Source organism: Lepidothrix coronata, unplaced genomic scaffold (assembly GCF_001604755.1).
Source record: "Lepidothrix coronata isolate B3197 unplaced genomic scaffold, Lepidothrix_coronata-1.0 Scaffold103, whole genome shotgun sequence".
In the NCBI taxonomy this organism is placed as follows: domain Eukaryota; kingdom Metazoa; phylum Chordata; class Aves; order Passeriformes; family Pipridae; genus Lepidothrix; species Lepidothrix coronata.
In genome coordinates, this window is record NW_016690283.1 from 348,580 (window position 1) to 370,829 (window position 22,250).

The window sequence follows — 22,250 nt, forward strand, 5'->3', positions numbered from 1 at the left end:
TTCTCACCCATCACCTTTCCATTTTCTATTTCTCTGTGTATTCAGCCTTGCCCTAGGCAGGGAAGGTGCAGAAAGAATTTCTTTGGTCCTCTGGCTTGCTTTGTTTTAGGTTCAGCGTGTTCATATACACTACTACAAACTAGAAGATGCCATGAGAGCCAGAAGAAGTTTCATCTCCACATTCTCCAAAGACACAGTATTAGCCAAAAGGCACATATCAAAGCATGGAGTGAGGCACAAGCCAAACAGAGAGCTGAATTATTTACAGTTTGTCAAGGCTGCATGGAAGTGTACTGTTCCCTCTTCTTGCAAAATAAAATGCTCCTTATCTTGCTCATAATACATTTAAATATATTTGTAATTTTGGATATTATTAGGTGTGAAGTTGCATTTGTGGTTTTTTTGTTAGCAAGGTGCATAAGACAATAGTTCCTCTAGTTTTAACCCCCACATTTAGAGACACTAGTACCAGATCAATGCTTCTCAGAACTGTCAATATTGACTGTAAGAAACAGCACAAAAGAAACTATTTCCAATAATAAAAGAAATATTTATATCTTCTCTATAATGTGAACTTAAATATCAGAGTAAAATTTTACTACTACTGTACTATTCAACAGTGATAGAGAATGATCCAGAAAATGAGACTTAATCAGAGTTAACAAAAAAACCCCCACCACTATGATTTCTATCATGCCATCAAAAATATACATTTTAATCTTGGAAAATTAATTAAAAAGTTTCTCCAAGCAATTTCTAGTACACCTGGAAAGTCAGAGAAATGCATTAATTTCCACATGTGTCTTTCAATAACTCTCACCACAGGAGTCAGCACTGGCTGGTGTTATCCTCATTTTAACAAGCTAATTATGCCCATAGCTATCTAAATCTGAACTCTGATCATTCAGTGCAGCCAGCAGCACCAAGAGAGCACCAACAGCATGGAAGCAAAGAAGGAAAGCAAGCAGTATTGCCTCTTACCACAGTATAGATCTGAGGTTTGCGCCTTTTTGCCAGGTCAATTATATTGACTCCATTGTAATAAAGGTTCTCAATGCACCCGTGGAAATTTTTCCTCTGAAAGGTTCCTGGTTTCCCCGGTACAGGAATACCTCCAAAACTGAGCTTTTGGAAAGAATAAGAACAGTATTATTTATAATATTATAATATATATACATATTTATATTTTTATATATATTATATTATCATCCCAAAACCAAGACAGCAGAGCCCCACTTCATGCATCCATCTGGAATATTATCTAAGAACAAATTCACATCAACAGAGGCACTTGGGAACATGAAGCAGGATGTGGCCACCCCACAGAGGGAATCACAGCCCCCATAGCATTACAGCTGCTGGAGAAACACCTCTGCAGCAGACAGCTCACCAATTTGAAACAGTTCTGAAGTGCCTTGACACACCAACCTGGTGTCACCAGCTACCCACTCAGGAACACACAATGCCCAAGGAAATGTTCACACAGTCCAAATCAGAGCCCCACCGTCCTGAAGGATGACGCTCAGCTGCAGCCCACGGAACTGCTGAGCAATGGGGGAATAAATTTCCCTGCCCACAGAGCACTGGATTTGCCTGCGAGCTGGGTTCACCTCTTTCTACTAGTCATGCATCTGAACAATTTTTAATTCAGCCAGTGGAGGGTAGTATCACAAACACAAAATATCCCATTTGTAGCTTGCATTCGTTTTCCCTAAATTTCATTGTTCTTTGGCCTTTACAATAGTCACATGTGGCATTTGGGACTGAGCAGTGTCATGAAGAAGCTCTGTAGGTTACACATTTGCACAAAACTTCTGCTGAGCTGTTGTCTAAGTATTGGCAGATGTTAGTACTGTGCAGGCTACGACTCATCACTCGACTAGAGGGCTGAAAGCCCTGGGAGGACAAAGAGCCTAATAAAATAAAGCTTCCAAAATCCAGCATAATTGCCTAGAATTCAAAGAAAAGAAAGAAAAGGAAAAAAATAAAAACAGCTCCCAAACCCCAGAACCCAAAAACCTTCTGATAATCCCACCTTCATTTTCCGAATGTCAGTGCTCATTTCTAATTAATTCTACCGACCTTTCTGGCAAAACCTTACTGGTGGTACTACTAGGGTTTTATTCATTTTTCCCATCACAGCCAGCAGCACTGTGAGTGTGATAATGCAGGTGAGGATTCTACAGCCACCACACTTCACAGAAGATGTGCTGCAGTCCTGCTGCATTCACTGCAGCAAGGGCAGGCACTGTGTGGCACTGCTCTACATGCTGACAGCTGCTGGAACCTGGTCAACCTTATTCCTCTGTCACAACTCCTAATGCCTTACTTCAGTTCATTATTACAAAAATAAAAGGGAATTTGGGTGTTATTTTCCATTCCACTCTACGTAACAAGCTGGGATACATAAGCAAATGAAACTTCCCTGGGTAACCTTGAAAGCACTTATTTGAAAACAAGTCCTTAATGAACTTGCACCTCAGTTGTATTAATTGATTACTTCAGAGAAATAGAGTGAACAGACTGCTACTTGCAGGTTTGTTATTGGCATGAGGGCTTCTGTGGTAGCAATTTTTTTTCTGGTGAGAATCATTAGTTCCTCCTAAAACAGCAGACTTTCCTTCTTTCATGTTCTATTCTTAAAGTTTCCTGCTTAGGGACTCTGTACTGGAGTTTCAAAACCAGAAATAAAATCAATATCAATTACACCACTGCATTATTAAGAAAACAGTTTCCTTTGTGATTGGTAATAATTTTAATTACAAAAGTAATGGTTTTACTACCCTCAGTAAGACCTTTAATCCCTAAAGTGTGCTGAGATAAACTTTCAGTAGCCTGTATTGCTGTAGTGTTTGACTGAAAGATCGTCCAGTGCAAATGGAGAAAAAACACACTGTGAAAAACTAAGCACCAGAGACCAGGCCTGAGTGCTACAGAGGTCACTGGTGATGCTGATTAACACCAGCTGAAGAACTTTTCTATCAAGCTCCTTATTTTGGAACATGTGGAAAAAGTATTCTACAAATTAAATTGGAGCTTGAGTTTCCCCTAATCAACATCAAGCAGGAAGCAAGGAATTTTATTAGTTTGAAATTAGGAAAGCTGATGAATCAATCATTTGGCTTTCCTCAACCCCATCTTAAAAGCAGTTACAGTTTTGGCCCCTGATGGTTCAGTCTGAAGCTGTTGCAGAATCCCAATGCTCAAATGTGCTGTCCCTATTAAATGTGCTCATGATTTGGTACAGCAGTGCCATGGGACAGGTATCATTCTCTCCATCCTGCTTTGTGAAATGCAAAGAAGGGAATTTCAGCTGGAAGTTGAAAGGAGAGAGCAGGCACCTGCCGCTGCCGAGACATCTGCTTTTTTCCCTGTGGTGTACTGGGAAATGATTCTTCCCAGAGAAAAGAATTCAAAGTGCAAAGTGGAAACTTGTGGTCTCTTAAGCAATGAACCGTGCCAGCTCGACACATCTGGACAGGGTGATGGCTCTGACTGTGTCGGCACAACCCTGTGCCTTGTGTGTGATGGAGACTTGGCAGACAAGCACAGGGGGACAAAAATGAACATGCTTAATTTGCACACAAGTGTACATTGTTGGGGGGAATGGATGAGGAACTGCCTTGCATATAGATATGATGATATATAATTTTTTTAAGGGTTTTTTTTAACAACTGTCAGCCATGAGCACTGAACTGTTGGAGTGATATAAACTGCACTCTGCCACACCTTGGTCTCAAAGGGGAGCACAGCAGCCTTGGGGTTTGTGGGCAGGCAGGATATTTCCTCTGCTCAGTCCTTCCTTGGCTGAGTTGCTCTGGCTCCCTAGATCAGGATGCTCTGCAGCAAACCCCCAGATGTGAAGGGACCTGGGTCAGAGCTAGTTGTTGTGAAAGTCACAGAATCATAGAATCACTAAGGCTGGAAAAAGACTCTGAGATCAAGTCCAACCCAGCACCACTGTGTTCATGACTAAACCATATCCCAAGTGCCACATCTACATACCTTTGGAACACTTCACGGGTGATGATTCCACCACTTCCCTGGGCAGCCTATTCCAATGTCTGATCCCCTTTCAGAAAGTAAGTTTTTCCTACTATTAAATTTCAACAGACCCTGGCACAACTGAGGCCACTTCCTCTCATTCAGTCGCTTGTTACCCGGGAGAAGAGAATGATTCCCACCTAGCTACAACACCCTTTCATTCTGAGGATCTTCCATTCCTAGTGGGAAAACAGTGGTTTTTACCTGCTCATTTCTATTTGGAGCACTGTAATCCAAGCCAAGCTGTGGTTGGATAGAGGGACAACTCAGGGCTGGTATCCCCATGGTCATGTCAATCAAATGCAGGAATGGCGCATAATGTGCAAACAAAATCGTATTGGAGACGATGACACAGCACCTCTCCCTACAGATAAGGGCAGTTGCTCCCTGAAGATTTGACTAGAACCTGGGCTATAACTTTTCATTTACTTCAAAGTCTTCTGTACTTCTAAGTGTAAGCATAATCCAATGCATATTTGCAGAGAAACTGGTCATTTTCTGAGACTGACATATGTAGAGTTGCACTGACATAGTTTATGCTTTTGAAGTATGAAAGAACTCTCTCTGGAAAGAAAGTATTAAATAAAGATCTTTGCTGGAAAGAAACAGCTCATAGAGTGGTTGCTTTCCATCATATTCATTTTATACCAAAATTCATACCTCATTTCCCAGGTTATAACCTAAAGGGCTTCACACACCTCATAATCAATATCCAAGTGATCTGAATCCCCCTTCGTTCGGAAATGTTGGGTGTGCTTGTCCACCGTGAAGTTCACTTGCTTGTTGAAGCGTTCTATGAGAACCGAGTGCCAGTGCTGGTCATCCAGGAGGCTGCCCAGGGTGACAGATGTGTGGCTGTTACTGAAGTGCAGGTTGGAGTCCCCTGGAGTGGCACAGATAGGCAGAAGAGACCAGAGTTACCTCCAGGCCCTTTAACTGAAGCCTAGGAACTCAAGGGGAGAAAAGAGCAGAGCTCCCAGATGCAAACTGGAGCTCTGCCCATTGGAAACAGCCCTTTCCAAAGATTGCCTTAGATTCTTTGGGCCTCTTATTCACATATATGTGTGTATGCCCACAGGCACACATTTTTTTTGACATGAAATCTTTGTGGTGAACCAGGAGGTGGTAGGGATGCTGCACCCACACATTGCCGCACGTGGGATAACTGCTCTGCCTTGTACTCTTGGTTCTGCCATGCATTTGAGGCCCCTGTGGTTTAAGAGCTTCCTTCACGCAGCACCAAAATCTCCTGTCTAGTCACATTAACAAACCACTCCTGCCACTTGAGTGTCAACTATGTGCTTTCTGTATTTTAACAAGAAAATTGCACCTGTCCATTTTCACAGAAAAAAAGAAAGGCACAAGTCAGTGAGGCAAAAAGAGTGCAAAGTGTTTTGTTCAGTTCAAAAACGTTCTTAAACCTGGCCCAGATCTCCAAAAGTATAGATCAAGAATCATAAAAATATTTAAGCTTTAACTCAATAATTTCAAGCACTCTTGTGTTTTCCAGCTGGCTACACATCTGAACACTTCAGAGCCTCTCATTGAAAGGGAGTATGTATCCTTTTTGATATTCCAGCAGAATGGAGAGAATACATGCTCCAACATTGCCAGGCAAGCTGCAAGAAGATTCAAGGGCAGATATCAAAACCCTTGCTCATGACATATGAATGCACACAGAGAACTTAAAATGGCTAAAACTGTATATTTGGGGCTACAGGTGAAGAAAAAAAACCAACTCATCTCAGAATACGTATTCATAACAGTTTCTCCTCTGGAAGAAGTTACATAATATAATTAAGAGTACTATATTCTTATCCTAATATGAAACATTTGTAAGAGGAGAACAAATCAATAGACTCAAAGATTCCCACATTCAGAGGTTCAGGATGCAGCTACTTGGTCCACATAACATTCAAATCCCAAATCAAAAAAATGCTGCATTATCATTTCTACTCTTTGATGAAAAAAAAAAAGAAAGAAAACACAAATGGGAGACTAAACAATTAATGAGCTTATGTAAAAATAAACTCCAACAGCTGTGGAAAATCGTTACTGACTTTTAAAACAAACATAATTAAGCACAAGGGGAAAAGTGCCTAACTCAAACCCCTCACTATGAGAAATATGAGTCATTAGAGACTGCTGAGGCCAGTGCCACAGGTCACCCACAGATGAAGCTTGTGAAGATTCTGCAAGAAGGCTGGGAGAGGGAATATGATAATTCCTACTGCAGTAGCTCCTGCCACTGTCGAAGTGCTTTAGTGTATTAATCAGGAAAAAAATCAAGCATCCTTTTACAGGGAGAAATTAAGCCAGCCTTTCATCTGTCAGTCTTATCTAACATGATCATACGGTGATGGCCTTACAGCTATTCATAGTTTTCAGGAAGGAAAGTTGTTACAGTGTGCACAATCTTTCAACCGGAATGTTTTCATTAAAATTCTGTATTCTCAGCTCAGTTCTGAATCAATGAGTGAATGGAAAAAAATTAGACACAAACCGAAAATAAACATTTGTACTCCAAATCAAACTTCCTGGGAATGCTATTCATAAAAATAATACACCCCCCCCCCAAAAATAAACAAAACAACAACAACCGAAAAAAGGAGGTAGGGAAAGAATCAGAACTTTTCATGGGGTTTTTTGTTGTTTTTTTTTTTTTAAATCGCTGCCTGAAAGCATCAGCAAACAAAGGTCAAAAGTAGTCACTGAGCAGTTCAGCCTTGGTCAGCACTAGTCAGAAGAGCCAAGGTACCTTCTTGGTTCAGCTACCATGTCCTCATGACATCAGTCAAATCTATTCTCTTTTGCTTCCTCTCTCAACTTTTCCAAGCACTATTTTAGCCATGAGCTGTCTAAGGTACGTAGCATGTTATGTTGATGTCAGCTAGAGCTTACAGATACTGTCTAACAGAAACAATAGATTTATAAAAACAAACCAAGACAGTCCTTGTTCAGTAACATGCGAACCAATAACCCTAATTACCCTTACCCAGGTTGATGTGCAAGGAGAGCTTCCCTTTCTGAAGTTCCAAGGTAATGTAGTCTCCACGCTGTCCTTCTCCATGGAATAAGACTCCATCCCCCTGCATGCTCTTGAACTTCAAGGAAACCACATCTTTGAATGTGCTCATAAGCTTCTGATTGAACCTGTAGAGAAGTGAACTTCTGCCATCGAAGTCTGCAATATCTGACTCTGGAAGAAAGAAAATGACAAGGAGGGGCAGCATCAGGAGAGGGACTGTATTTTTTTGAGAATCTTTTCAAAGACACCTTGGAGCCAGGTATTGTCATAAGCATTTATCCACAGGACATGTGAGTTATCTGGGCAACCACAGCTCAACCATTTCCGGTCCTCTCCCTCTCTCTAGGGAAAGGGAACACTAGGATAAAACCAGAACTCCTCTGTGTCTGCCTTCCGCATGCAAGACTTCTGTCTCATTTAACTTTTTGGAACATAAGAGGTGCCTTCCATCATATTCAGATTTCGAGAGCATTCCTTGCCACATTTGCTGTTCATGTCAACTACATTCAGAATGTTATTCATTAGTTTAAACACTTGAGTACTCACTCCACTTTCGTAGCTTCACAAGTGTCTGTTGATCTGGTCCTGCATGTCAGCCATGACTGTACCCAGCTCTGCACTCTAATAAGCATTATCTTAGCCTCTGAAGGTTGGCTGCTTGCTTGTGATGGGCATTTATCAACCATGTTTCTGCATGCAAATTGAGTAGGCTGGCAGGAATAGTCAAATATCAATTCAAAAAGCTTTTGAAAGGATTTCATGAGAAGTGGGCATCTAAACCGATTATACACCTTTGAAAATCGGATTAGAAACATATTTTCCCCTTCTCTCAGCCTCTAAAAACCCAATCACTGTGGTAGGAAACAAACCTTCAATTCCTCAATTGCAATTAATATTTTCTTTGGCAGCAGTAGCCGGCAGTACTCTCTTCACTTTATAAAATGGTCTTTTAAGCAAAATGTATTTTTTAATAAATTTCTAAGATATATATGTGTATATATAACCAGAATATTTTAGGTAGCTTTAAATACTTTTAATTAATAGGTTGTATACAAACATCTGACATACATAAATTCCATTACAATTTCTATCCAACTGCAGTTTGACAAATAAAATACCTACTTGTAAATGATAACTTTGTCAATTGGTATTTCCTGTTGTTAAGAAAAATATTAAAAATTAATAATGCCAGACAATGAAAAATCTGACCAGAGGTTTACTAAGCCACATAACTGCTGGGATACATGCACAAAGACAAATAATACCTTCCTAGTATCCAAGAAGAAAGAGCATAGACTATCTTTTTTTGCAAACCACATGTTTTAATGATAACCCAAAACTATTAGTTTTCCACTTCCTTCTGAAAAATAACTGAAAGGTCCATACAATCAAGGATTCCATTCAGCAACTGTATTGCGATTAAAGTCAGTGATTTAAGTCGCCTAATCTCCCTTGAGAGTTCTTCTGTCCTTTTAGGCATTAAAAGTAGTTTCATCTTCTCCTCTTACAAAACAGAAATAATAGGATCGGGGGGGGGGAGGGGGGCAAAACTTTTTTTCCCCTTTTTTTTTTTTTTAACTGGACCAAAATTTAAAGAGGTTTGCAATTAAAAACTATTATAAACTCAAAAAATAAAACGTCTGATAATGATTTGTTACCATGGAAACTACCATCAAAACCTTCTGCCTGTCAGTATGACAGTTTGTACAGAAGTTTGATGGCACACTTACAAACTTGCAGGGAGCTCAACATTTAAATTTGATGCAAAATTCTGTAACTCCAAAACTGACTTCATTCCAAATCAGAAGGCAACTGATTATTTTTTTTGAGAATAAAACTACAAAGAAACTAAATCCTGTAGAAAGTTCACTCCAGAATAAACTAAGACCAATTTCTTATCTGTGATGGCAGAATTGTAACATGATGTTTAGCATAATTTGTGGAACAGTTGCTAGTTTAGGAAGTATCATGAATATTCATGCCATCTGCTTTTATTGTTTTTAACTTCTGAATTAGGTGTTCAGAAACTGCTCCTTCAGAATTTCTGATTTCTCTCTATTGACACCTTGAATGCCAGTTTCTATAACGGTAATTAAATTTTTAGTTTAGTTTTTTATGAATTTCCCCTAAGTACATTAAATGCTTCAATTTGTTTAAAGTAAATCACAAGTGTACTATAAAAATGATTCCATCTTAGCACAGGCAGGAGTTAGGAAATAGCTTATAAAGAATTTACAGTCTTCGATTTCCAGAGCATTTTGCAGTTAAAAGTTGATTTTCCTCCTATCTCTCAAAAACAAAGATACTGTAAGAGTAAGGGTGCACTGATTCAATATTGCCCTAAGAACAGCCCTTATTTCTTCTTCTTAAGATCCAAGACTTCGACCAGTCTCAATTCACACAGTTCAGTCCGTGTTCTTAATTCTCCACTAAGGCACAGAATAATATGATTTCTTGAAGAGCTCTACTACTGACATTTACAGAGTATAACACAAAGGAAAACCTGCTTCTGAAAAGTTCTCCTCCACTAATTATCTGTTGTGAGCACCCTGGCCAATAAATAGCCCTGAATGGGAAGATGTCAGATAAATGCTAAAGATGTCAGATAAATGCTAATCCTGCAGGGAAAAGTCGTTAGTGGCAGTCTACATGACAACAAATCTTTGACTTCTTATTAAAAACAGCCACTCCAGAAAACCTGCTTAGTGTTTACTTAGTGTTTATTTAGTCCATGTATGTCCATAATCCACTTGCAGCAAGAAAATGAGGATCAGAAATGTTTCAATTTTCAGAAAACCTGTAGTAATAACAAACTAAAACATAACATGTGATTTCATTCTGCACTGCCTGCTGGTTTACTTAAGCTCCCTGAAGACGGATTTTACTCAGTCTGGGTCTTTTCTACACTGTCCTCATCAACAAGGCTGTTGACAGGCTGGGAGCAATATGAGAGCATAGAGTTTACTTGTGCAGCAGTCTGCTCCCAGCAGAGAGGTCATTCATACTAAAAGAGACAGTCCTCTTAGTGATTTTGGAAAATGTGAACACTTACGTAGCAAAGATATTCTACAACAGGAATAACTTTAGGAACAGTTGCCATGCGAGATAGGAATTTTTGGTCTTGCACTTCCACCGCTGATCAGAAGCTTTAACTTCTGGCAGAAGGGAAAAGGACTGCTCCTGGTCTGAACAGATGTCTCCTCTGGCCGGTCATGGCTTACTGGCTTGAGTGACCCCAAAGCAATCTCTACTTCCCTCTCCAAATCCCTCTCAGACATGCAACCGAAGGGATGAACATGGAACACGCACTTCAGAGGTGACTGCTCTGCTATGCAGCTTTATCCCTATCACAGATCTATGCTTATTGGTAAGCAATTGTTGGGGTATTTACCTTATGCATTTGATTACAAACACTACTTGTCAATGACAATGAGATGTTAAGCAGTTCTCTGCAATGAGTTACAATGAGTTCTTTTCTATCTCATAGGAAGACAAGGGAGAGAATGGAAGAAGGTGGGGAAAAAAAAAAGAAGAAGAAAAAGAGAAAGAAAACAGATCCAGTAAAAATGTCATTTAATCAAAAAGCACAATATCAGATCATATTCCCTAAAGCAATGACAGCAAAATATGAGAAATCAGAGTCCTGAACGGCAAATGAAGAACTTTGCTCTCAAAAGCAAAAGACACCCTGTTTCACAGCCTATCATTGTTTCTTTCTCCTGTAGTATCCCAGTCTATTAAGTGAACATATACCCAATTCTGCTGATGCTGTTAACCAGTTATAGAATATGATCAGCATCTTCAATGCAGCTATATATCTTATCCTATAAAAGCAATTGTGTCAGCAGATTTTTTTTCCTGTGCTAAGCTAACAAGACTTTTCCCAAGTCTTAAGTTATACTTGTCACCCCTTGCCACCTCCAGCATCAAAAGCAATTGGTTTGCTATTTGTCTGAGCACATCCTCTACTGCAGCTCTGCTTATTTGTTACAATCACACTGTTGAACTAACTGCTGCAAAGGGACAGCTTACGCACACTTCTGCATGGAACTTTCCATTCAATACATTATAAATCCTTTTCTGAACAAGAAACATCGGTATATGTTTTCAGATCAAGATCATCTTCCTATTTCAGTACCTATTTTGAGGATGTAAGATGGAATCTTTACAGGAATTTTTAATAAATGTAGTTAACGTTCATTTAAATATATATGCTTTCTCTGTAAGAAAGTGTACAACAATTAGCACATATTATCTGTGAATTCCAGCTTATACAGGGTCTTGGAGGGCTTTACTCACAGGAACTTCGATCTGTATAGGATAGAATCAGGCATAATTACAGTCTGAGATAACTTTATTGTTAAAAACATGTTTTATATTCCAAATAAACAATGTCAATTGGCACCCAATTAAAGAGTGAAAAGAAAAAGGGAAAAGGTTAAAAGAAAAAAAAAAGCAACAAAGCTTGTTGTTTGACAGGGAGGTTTTGAGAATGAATTCATAGTAAATTATTTCTAGCACGAGCAACAGGAGCAATAAGCAATGGCAAGTGCCATTCATCAGCCCAGTGCCATCACATGTTAAGTTAGCCACTCTGGCATCTAATGTACATAGCATGATTCCTCAGTTTATTTTGTTGCTGTGTCCTGGTAGAACATTTGGTGACCTACAAGACCTGATGCCTTCCACATGCCCCCTACAAAACAGTCATCACTGAGAGCTGCATTTGCAAAAATTAGGACAAGATTATGTTCCTGGGACTTCCTGAGCAGAGGGCAGTCACACACAGAAAACACAGACAACAGAGCCTTCAGATGCCACAACACTGTCACATTCACCTAAAAAGCAGCGGTGAAGCCACAAAACTCTCCTACAGCTGTCAGCATCTACTCAAATATGCAAGGTCAAAAAGGACCTGATGCGAGCAGAGACCACTCAAGGAACCACAAACTATTTTGCACACCATGGTGTATCACAGCCAGGTGCTCAGCTGCATGTTTGGATGTAGTTTCAGGGTTTAGCAGATGTGCAGCACCACAAGACATTCACATAGTCTAATCTGCCCATGTCCCCAGACTTCTGCTTCAGTCAACCAATGAATGCTACCATTCACACAAAAATGATTTTCAGTTCACCTGTAAATGAAAACTATTTCTGCAGTTTTCTGCCCCAGATATCAATAAAAAACAACTTTGTTTTCAGACTGAGTGTTGTGTTTCAGAGGCAACTTTTGCTTGTAAGGTGGAATGGACAGCAGGTAGTCCAGCATTATCTGAATTTCACTTTGCTTCTACAACCAGACTTAGAGGCAGAAATGACCCCACAATCACACATGTACATTTGTGAAAGATTTTATTCACGTGTTCTCCATGAACATATTCTCATTTTTATCTCACACTTTAAGACTGCATCCAAAACTAAAATGCTGTGGTAAATCCTTCCTTTGACTTCAGTGGACTTACAATCAAATACTCAGTGTTTTTTTACCTATAGAAGCCTTTGAGTCATTCCAACAGCTCAAAGAGAATTGGGCATGACTAGGAATTGGGCTCTTACAGATGGACCTTCTTTCATATACATACAGACACTTGCATGAAGATTGTGCACATTCAGGATTGTTCTTTAAGCTCAGTTTCCTTCCTGGCTTGTTCAACAGCCTGTCTCTAGCAATTTGGGTTTTGTAATTTTTAAAAACTTTTTTTAAGATTATTAATATATTTCTTGTGCTAGAATTGGACATGGTGAATGAGTCTGTGTGCTATCAACAGTACATTACAAAATGCAGTTACAGTACAGTAGTGTCTGGGTTAGAAATAGCCAAGATGGTGAAAGCAAATCTTGTGAAACAGGTATTGCTTGTCCTATGCAATTTGCCAGAGAGAAATTTGAATGGCACATTTATATAAATGGAATAAATATTGCAACACTCTGTAAAACTTTTATGAAGCCCTTTATTTCTTTTCTTTAATCTCATACCTTAATTCTGCACAAGCACTTTTATTTCCTGTAACTGCAGGGTACAGGACAAAGATAAAGACTTATATGATAGCACAAGGTAATTCAGCCTATGAGTGACTCTGAAATCTACTTTGTATCATACAAAATACAACTGATGCGACATGAAAGTAGTGCTCCTGTAGTATATCACATGGACTAACACCAGAACAAATTCAGCCGCAAAAGTTTCAACCTGCAGTTCAAGTTCTATTTGTTCCTGGTCTGTTTGGACTACTCTTAACTGCAGAGATTTGGGCATAATTAACAGAAGAAAGCTCTTGAAAAGAGATTAGATGGCAGCTTTGAAATTGTCATCAAGGGCAGTTGATTTTGAATTATAGGTTTCAGTTCACATATTCACTGGTTCACCTGGAAAAAGTCTCTTGGCCTAATGACAAAGCATCTAGACCAGACTGTTTCAGGTCTGTACTTAAATGATAGTCCCCAGCGCCTGAGCATCAAAGTAAGTGGAGAAGCAGCATTTAAAAGAGGCCGAATGGGTCTTACAGACCTACACATAGACCATAACAAGGATCTTCCTGTGAAACCCTGTGAATCAGTCCTAAGACCTGAGTGCGGTGATGAGGCCACTAAGAGTCCTGGAGCTGTGTCTCTGTTCAGTGGGATCATGTTCATTCATTCATGGCTGGGCTTTGCAAACGAAGATTTGGGAAGGGCTTTACCCACATTTGCTACAAGCGCGCTGGTGGCTAAAAATGCCAATATGAGATAAACAGGTCTGGTTGCAAAAGGCACAGCAGAGGGACTCCTTAGGTGGTATCATGTGAATCAAAAAGTTTAACAAACTTTTCTCTTTGATTCTGCTCAGATGAATTTGTCTCCCAAATATGTTTATGCTTATTCTCTCACAACCTCTCTCTGCACCTGGGAAGAACAGATAAGGACTAAGCTAAATGAGGAGCTGCACCAGTACAGTAGTGTCAAATGATGGTGACTTGTGCCACACCACAGTGAAATTACTGGTAAAACGCTGTTAATTCTCTGAACTCTCCCCCAGCAATATCTCACTTGTCTCTAGCAGTGTCTCAAGTCACATTTGACCATTTCACAAATAAAACTAGAGTCACCTGAGAAATAAATACCAACTGGACTTGTGTTTCCTCATGTGCGAACTTCTGTTTTGCTTTCTTTTTCTTTACATTCACCTAGTCCATGGTGACAGGTCATACATCTGAAGCACTATACCAAGACATGTTGCCAAAATGCCCCACGGCAGACACATTTATAGGCTGCTCCAGAGCCCATGTGACAAAGCACTACAGACCATGTCTTAAAAGATCATCATCACATGATGGCCAAAGAAAGCATTCATGCAAAGGCAGTTAGAGCAGCAGCAGATTTCTCTGCACTCTGGAGCTATAAAATCATCAGCCTCAAATACAAGTATTAGCTTCACAATCCACAGCACTTCCCTCAACAACTAGTTAACGTGCCTTAAAAACAAAACCGAATAGTTTAAACAAATATAGCCCTACAAAGATCCCAATTAGCTTTGTGTCCTCCAGTGGGGTGGGAGGTTTTGCAGCATCTGACTGCCTTGCACTTGCAAGAAGCAGCAAATTGCTCTGTGGTGGGGTCAGCTCTGAGAAAGCTTCAGCAGCTGAGCTTGATGGGCCTGCACATCCCTGAGCAGAAAGGCAAGAACAACTACTGAAAAAATTAATGATGTCAAATGCATTTCACATTACATTCTAACTCATAAAAATTGTACTGCACTCTTTCAACAGCACTACCAGCATCAACAAAAAGCTCTTTGAGAAAATGTGGGTTAAGATGTAGCCACTTACTATAGGAGCAGCCGAATGCCTCAACTCTCAGCCCTATCTGCCCACCAACATTCCACTTCAGAGGGACAAAGCGCAGGAAGCGAGCTTTCATGGAGTGCAGCAGCTTGTGGTGAACCACACTGTCAGCGTTGCTGTTTCCTGTGAAAACCTGGAAGGACAGAGAGCTTTGGTGAGACATTTAGCAACGAGAAGTGAATGCAGCACTCTGAATTGAAGCCTGTGAACTGCCACCCCTCTTCTCAACTCTCAGTCTCACTAATTACTCAAAATTATTTAAATTGATTGTCAAGTTTTCTTCTAATTGCTGCATCTCTTATGGAGGGAGGGAGACAGCAGCACGAGGGAGACAGCAGCACGAAGAGCACCTCAGCACAGTAGGGGGATGTATACAGGGAGTTACAAAAGCAGGTTGTAGATGGGGATGCTACAGAAGATGCTGCATGATTTATTCCAGCCCAGGATATCCCTGTACGTTATAATACTCCATTATAAATACCCAGAGTCCCTTCAGCACAGTGAAGGACAAGGCCAGACTTAGCCTTTGATGCCTTTGTGGATAGCAAATGATGGTCACAAGCCACTGAGGTTGTCCACAGCCTGGGAAGATGAACAGAACTGTGTATATATGTAGATATTCAACAGAAAACTCAAGCAAGACACAGGACGAAATGAAAGCCTGAGTCAGTACACAGGAGAATCAGCATTTGACTGTGTTTGTACCTGAGAGAGTTAAAGCTTCCAACAATAGTCATTTAACTTTTTTACTTACCTATTTGATTAGTTGCCTGCAATTGCAAGTCAAAATTAATGACCCTATTTAGAATTATCACTTAACAAGAGCAAATTCTCTCATGGATGAAGAATAACCAAGGGATTGCAAAGACAAGCCTTAAGACAAACATCCAAGCTGTATTCCTGCCTGAATAATTTTCAGTTCACCTTTACACCCTTACTCTCTAATATTGGCCCAGGAATATAATAGACTTCCTGCAACCTTCAGAACATTTGAATAACTCAGTTAGGACTGAAATTTGAAGCCAACAGTTTTGCAAAACATGAAAAACAAAGACAGAATTTACAAAAAAAATAATCTCACAGGAGAGCTATATTTGTAAAAGAGGTCCTTTGCTTTGTAAGTATAAAATTTCATCACAAAAAGTTGTACCAGTTTTAAATGTTTCTGCAGTTCAAAAACTGGCACCATTCACTCATATAATGCAACTGTGACCAAAAATTGGAATAAACCCATTAAAGCAGACCTACAATTCATTTCTGATGGCTGAAGGATGAGTTAAAGAGCTTAGGGGTTTCATCTCCACTCAGAAATAAAAGGACTAATTCCCAACTGTTTAAATATTTACTCAAATAATAGCATTCCAACCTTTTTCCAAATGTTATTACAGATGGTGTAAAACTTCAATTTCAGCGTATTCCTTTTTTAATAAAACCAGCATTCAATTGTTTTATTAGAACATTATCATATATATATATATTCGATAAAAAAATATCCTGGAACATTTCTAAGACACAATCCTTCAAAACCATAGCATATTTATTTCATTTCAGCTTAAAACCTGTAGTCTGGGAAAATTCTCTTATACAACAAGAAGCCTTATTTTCCACCCAGTCATGAATATATGCAAAAGACTGTATACATCTCACTTCCTAAAACATTCTTTGCATTTCATTGCTGATATTGCTTGCCTCTGAAGAAGAACAATTTTACTGAAATGATCTCTCACAATCCCAGATACGTCAGTGAAGGGCAACCCTTCAAAACATGTGATCTTGTGCTGGTTTGAGCTGAATTTTCTTCATGGTAGCTTGCATGGGACTATGCTTTGGATTTGTGCTGCAAACAGTGTTGATAATACAGAGATGTGTTAATCATTGCTGAGCAGAGCTTACAAAGTCAAGGCCTTTTCTGCTCCTCACACAACCCAAACAGAGAGAAGGCTGGGGAGGCACAAGAAGGTGTTCCTCTTCTGCTTGCCTGTGGGTTTGTGTCTTCTGCTTTACCTATTTAACTGTCTTTATCTCAACCCACAAGCTTTCTCACTTTTAATCTTCCAGTTCTCTCCCCCATCCCACTGGAAGGGGGGGGGAGGGTAAACAGCTGTGCAGGGCTCAGTTAATGGCTGGGGTTAATCCATGAGAGACCCATAAAATTATTTTATTAGGAGCTTATCAGGTCAAAAAGAGCAAAAAATTTGGCTATCTCAATTGTCCTCAAAGCTTTGCTTATCCTGCACCTCTACTTCTGAACTTTTTATGCACAAGAACTTGTTTTCTAGAAGTATAATATAACAGTTAACTAATCTCTCTCACCAATTAAGCTCAGTTATATAATTAATTTTTTTAATGGGGATTCTTGTTGATCTTAATTCAATTTTAAACACATACAGCAGTTTAACAGCTTTGTCCATCAGATATGTTTTGAGGAGTGGCACGAGTAGCACTTCTAGATGTTCTGAGCTTACTCATACTGCTTTCACATAGCAGCCAAATTCAAATTCCAGCAGAGAGCCTTTCAGAGTTTTTTTCCTTATATTTCAAGTGAAAAATCTTGTTCTTCTTTGTAATGAAATTGTCAACAGAGAGTAAGCTTCACAGTCAGTGCTCACATTTTTAGTGAGACAGTCATGGATATATAAGATGCATGAAGTGGAATGTATGGTTTTCTGTTTGCTCTGGAGGCTCAAGTTCTTGGAATCCTGTGATTATGTAAAAGTCTCACCTTTCATAAAATAATAAAGAAAGAAGAAGAAAGAAGAAAAAGAACAGAGGGGGAGCAAAGAGTTTCCAGTCCTCCTATTGTGAGGACTGGATTGCTTAAAATGCAGTGACTAGAGTGCAAGTAAAGGTGGGAATTAAGAGTCAAAAGAAAAAGTACACTTTAATACAGCAACACTATGAAACAAGGGTCTGTGTTGTTTTTTTTCTCATAATCCTCTCATACACAAGGCTGTCAATACTGCACATTGCATGACAAGCCCACTAGGTAATAACTTTTTGGTTTAGGTAAATCCCAAAACATTCTGGGAGAAACACCAAGTTGAAAAAGCTCATTACCTCCAGATGTATCTCCTTGCAGTTACAAAGTAACGGGAAGTAGGTGATTTACAAATACCACTGTGTGCCTAACAGCCCACAAATTCCTGCTTAAGACAGATAGGAATAGTAGTCTTTGTCAGCACATAGAATGCTGGGATCAGTGGCCCCTGGTGACTGCTGGAAGACCTTAGAGGCAGTTCACAACTGTAGCTGTAGGTAAGAGCAGTCTTGACACCCCTCTGGTTGGGCAAACCAGCTGTAAAGACATTTTTGCAAAGCTTGTGCAAACTGCACACTCAAGCAAAAGGCGTGGGAGCATCACCTCTATTTGCAGACACAGAGGCTGTCCCTGTTTCAGGCAGACGGAGTGTCCAGCGCACTTCAGGGACTGCCTGTGCCGTCAAAGGAGGCTATGGTTTTGTCAGGTAAATCTGACACAGCTGTACCCCACCATTTGCAAGCTGCCTACCTGCAGGCATGTGTGCTAAGTAGTTTCCCTCAACACGTCAAAGAAGAGGCAGAATTACCCGCGTTCAGCCTCCAGATCAGTTAACTCCAAACCTGATATGCAAATATGTAAAAACATCTTCTGACATTGAAACAGTCACATTGGTAAAAATAAACTATTCAGAAGTCTAATACATCCCTTACAGCACTTTTTCTCAAGCTTTCTAATAACCAAAAAGCTAATGACACTTTAGGAGGAAAGAAATCAATAGGCAATGCTGTATCCATTGATCTGCACCTATGAGATGGTTCTGTGTGCAGCTAGCACACCCCTGCTTGCTGCTAACTGCTGGGCGTGACTGTGTATGCCTCTGGGATTGCTTTGATTTTCACTTTCAACTCCCACTGCTATACAGATCACCTTCTCATGCTTTATGGACCACTTGTGGGTTGTAGACCATTGAGTGAATAATAACACCAGTTGTCACAGATGATCACTGGAAAACTTAAATCCACAGCTGACATAGAAATAATCCATCCATTAAAGAAGATGATACTAGGATGCAGTACCAGATTTTTTGAACCCTGGAGGTTCAAATATTGATTAACAGTAAAGTTATTGGTGAGAATGGCAGAAATATGTCCTCTTGAGAAATGGCCTCTATTACAACTTTTTGTTGATAAAAGGATTAATTCCCAGGAACAAAAAACAAACACACAGAAAACGAAACTTCACACCATTTCCCATGCAACACAGTTGCTCTGGGAAGGAGCATAACACTGAAATTTATGTCTTTTAACAAGCCCTGCACACACAACAAACTGATGATTTACCTGGGAAATTCTGCTTCTGGCATTCTATAGGGCTTATAAATCAAAAAAGCTCCATTAGTGCCAAATCTTGCCACCAGCTTCTTGAAGGCAAAAGCTTTTCCCCAGTGCCAGTGGCTGCAAGGTTAACAGTTTGCCATGGGCAGGGCTGCCTCAGACCAAGCTTGTTTCACAATGCCTGGCTGCACAGTGCTCTGCTGTGACACAAACCATAGCACCACAGTAATATTTTATGAGGCTTTTTTTATGAGCCAGCAAAGGCAGGTCCCACTGGCATGAAAAGGTGAGGTAAGAGCAGCTGCAGTGGTTTGGAACAGGGTCCAAATAGCTCAGTGCTGCCTCTTTGGCAGCAGCTGTCAGCGTGTGGGAAGAATGAGAATGAGACAAGCATGTACAACGCTTTTCCCAGTGCTCAGGTCACCTAGCTCCTGGATTACAGCGAAGTGGAACGAAATAAAATTCCAGTTTAAATGAAAAAGAAAACTTTCAAAAGAAGTTTAAATCTCAAAACAACCGTTCTTCCCTGGAATTTGCATGCATGACTCCCTCAGGAAAAACAACAATTCAAATAAATGGCCTATTTTTACAACTCTCCCATTCAAAGGGATCCCAAAAGCTTTCCAAGTGCAGCTCAGGAAAATGTCACTCGACTGCGGTGAAATATGACAGTTGTTTGATAACCCTGCAGACACACATTTATTTCTTTACCTCATGCAATAATTTAGAGCTATGCCAGATCATACCAGTGAGATCTGATGTGCTTTAGACTGCCCTTTGGCCAAACTCGTAGATTGGTCTCCACCTTCAGACAGACAAGTGGAAATTGGGTGCAAGTAAAATGTCTGCTCATGAAAACCTAATCAATTCAAAGGACAGGATCGGAGTCAGGACTTAGTCTCCCTTGCACGAACTCTCTGCACACCAAACAGTAACTTATTTACAGAGCTGCAGAAGGTGGTTCCCATAACGGCTCTGCTGAACACATTTTGCTCTCCCACTTTGTTAGGCAGGTAATGGGATGGGTTCAAAATGAGTATGCAAGCAGCAACATCGGCACAATCATCAGCCCTGAGCGGTGAGCAGGCAGACCTGAGGTTAACTATCTTGTAGGGGAGATATTTTAAGACATATTGAAAACTCTCATTTCTGCCCAAGTAACTCTGATGAACTGAGTTGAGGGAAAAAAATAATCTGATTATAAATGTGCAGAGGGCATATAACACAGATGTTAGCAATTTGCAACATTTCAACCTTCAGTAAAAGAAATACAAGCACAGAAAAGAGCACTCCACCTTCAAATCTCACCTGTGACATCACAGTATGCTGCCTCCAGTGCCTGCAGAAAAAGGATGGGAGCACACTTAATTCAAGCTATCCAGAGCTTAGTGAAGGAACCAAAGCGAGATAAAAAACAGCTAAGCCTGTTGTAAATCTCAAAACTGCAGTACTTAAAGTAAAACAATGTCATTCTCCCCTTTAAACTTTCTTAACAGTATGAGAAAGATCAGGAGCCAGAGTTTACACTGTGATAGAGAATATGCTTCTTGGTGATCACCTCCCAGGACCTCCTCGAGTACTTGAGTGTACACGCAAAGAAAACATGAATTTTCAATGAAGAAACAACATGAAAATCTGAAACTAAGTTATAGCATGGGTCCTACATCTCTGCTTGTATGTGTGGAAGAGATTGGATGTTACCACAACAAGGTCACAATACAGCCACGAGGGCACCATACAGAAATTCAGCAGCCTCTGATTTTATTGGGATGATACAGGGTTTCTTTTCATGGAACAATTATACAGAATCAGTGCCTGTTTGCAACACTTAAGTGTGGACAGGTTTGTGGTGACTTTTTGTAACAATGAAAATTTAAAAATACATTCAGATTCTGCTGCAAAATGAAACTAGCTGTCAGTTCGGACAATTCTAGAAATATCCCAGCTCTGACTCAGCCCAGCCCTAAAACACAAAAAAGATGCAAAACCAAAAATATAACTTCGAAGCCTAAATGTTTTGGGGTTTTTTTACATTTCACCATGCCTACACCCTGTGCATGCCAACAGTGGAAAATGCTGCTTTGCTTATGTAATGGAAAAAGTCCTGCCTAATACATCAAGCTAGAGCTGTTAATATCTTGTCATGAAGAAACACAGTGAAATGGTTTTGCTGTCATCTCAATAGCTCTGTGCCCAGACTGGGAGCTGCTAAAAGCTCCACCTCATTTAGAGAGTGAGTTAAGAGCAGCTATCCAAACACAGGGGTCCATGACAGGACCTGGTCCCTGGGAGTTGCTGTCTTTCAGCATTTGACCTTTAAAAAATCCTTTTGCTGTTAGAGGGGGTCAGACCATGGGGAGAAGGGAAGGATGACAAGGAGGACTGCTCAGCTCCTTGAAGAGCTGCAGTTTAGAGCTCTGTTTTTAATACTGTGCAGCTACACTTGGCACATGGATTCTGTTTTCCCACCTCTTTTTCTCAAAGGACAAGTTATATTTTGTTTCAGTGTTCTTTCAACCAATATCTAAAAATTAAGTACATTTTTTACTTCGAGAAACTTGCCTGCTTAGGAGAGTCAATTGGAGCCTTTTCTACTGATTCAAGCAGGTTTCACTCTGAGCCCAAGAGGAAACAGCTGTCAGCCTGGTCCAGGGACCAAAAGCTGGAGGGCAGGTTATGTCCTCTTAGCACATCAGTCACTTCTGAGCATCTCTTTCTACTTCTTGTTTCTTTCCTATTAATGCACCGTGGTCTTGATGACAAAAGGTAACCAGTCATTTCTGGTTAACAGCCTTCTGAGTGGAGTTGCTTGTTTCCAGATTCATGTTTTAGCTTCCAGGTTGAATACTATGACTCCAGCTAACCTGAAGTCTATCCTACCTTCATAAAGAGAAGCCTGCATTCTGCTTATGTTTCTTCTTTCTTAACAGCAGCTACATTTTTCTTTCTGAAACATCCATCCTTGTCAAGAACCTCAGAAACAATATCCCCTGGCACATTGTCAGAGCTGCTATTAGGGAGGAGTAGAGGGGAAAAGAATACAA

The 22,250-nt window shown here is 40.1% G+C and overlaps 1 protein-coding gene across 1 annotated transcript in view; it reads right to left on the reverse strand.

The window, feature by feature from the left end:
- CNTNAP5 (contactin associated protein like 5) overlaps positions 1-22,250 on the reverse strand; it is a 288,828-nt gene that overhangs the window by 142,983 nt on the left and 123,595 nt on the right. Inside the window, exons 4-7 of the mRNA XM_017823576.1 lie at positions 14,878-15,025; positions 7,040-7,243; positions 4,743-4,927; positions 982-1,125 (exon numbers count right to left, since the gene is read on the reverse strand). Of these exons, the coding sequence (XP_017679065.1) occupies positions 982-1,125; positions 4,743-4,927; positions 7,040-7,243; positions 14,878-15,025 (681 nt within the window). The remainder of the gene's footprint in view (positions 1-981; positions 1,126-4,742; positions 4,928-7,039; positions 7,244-14,877; positions 15,026-22,250) is intronic.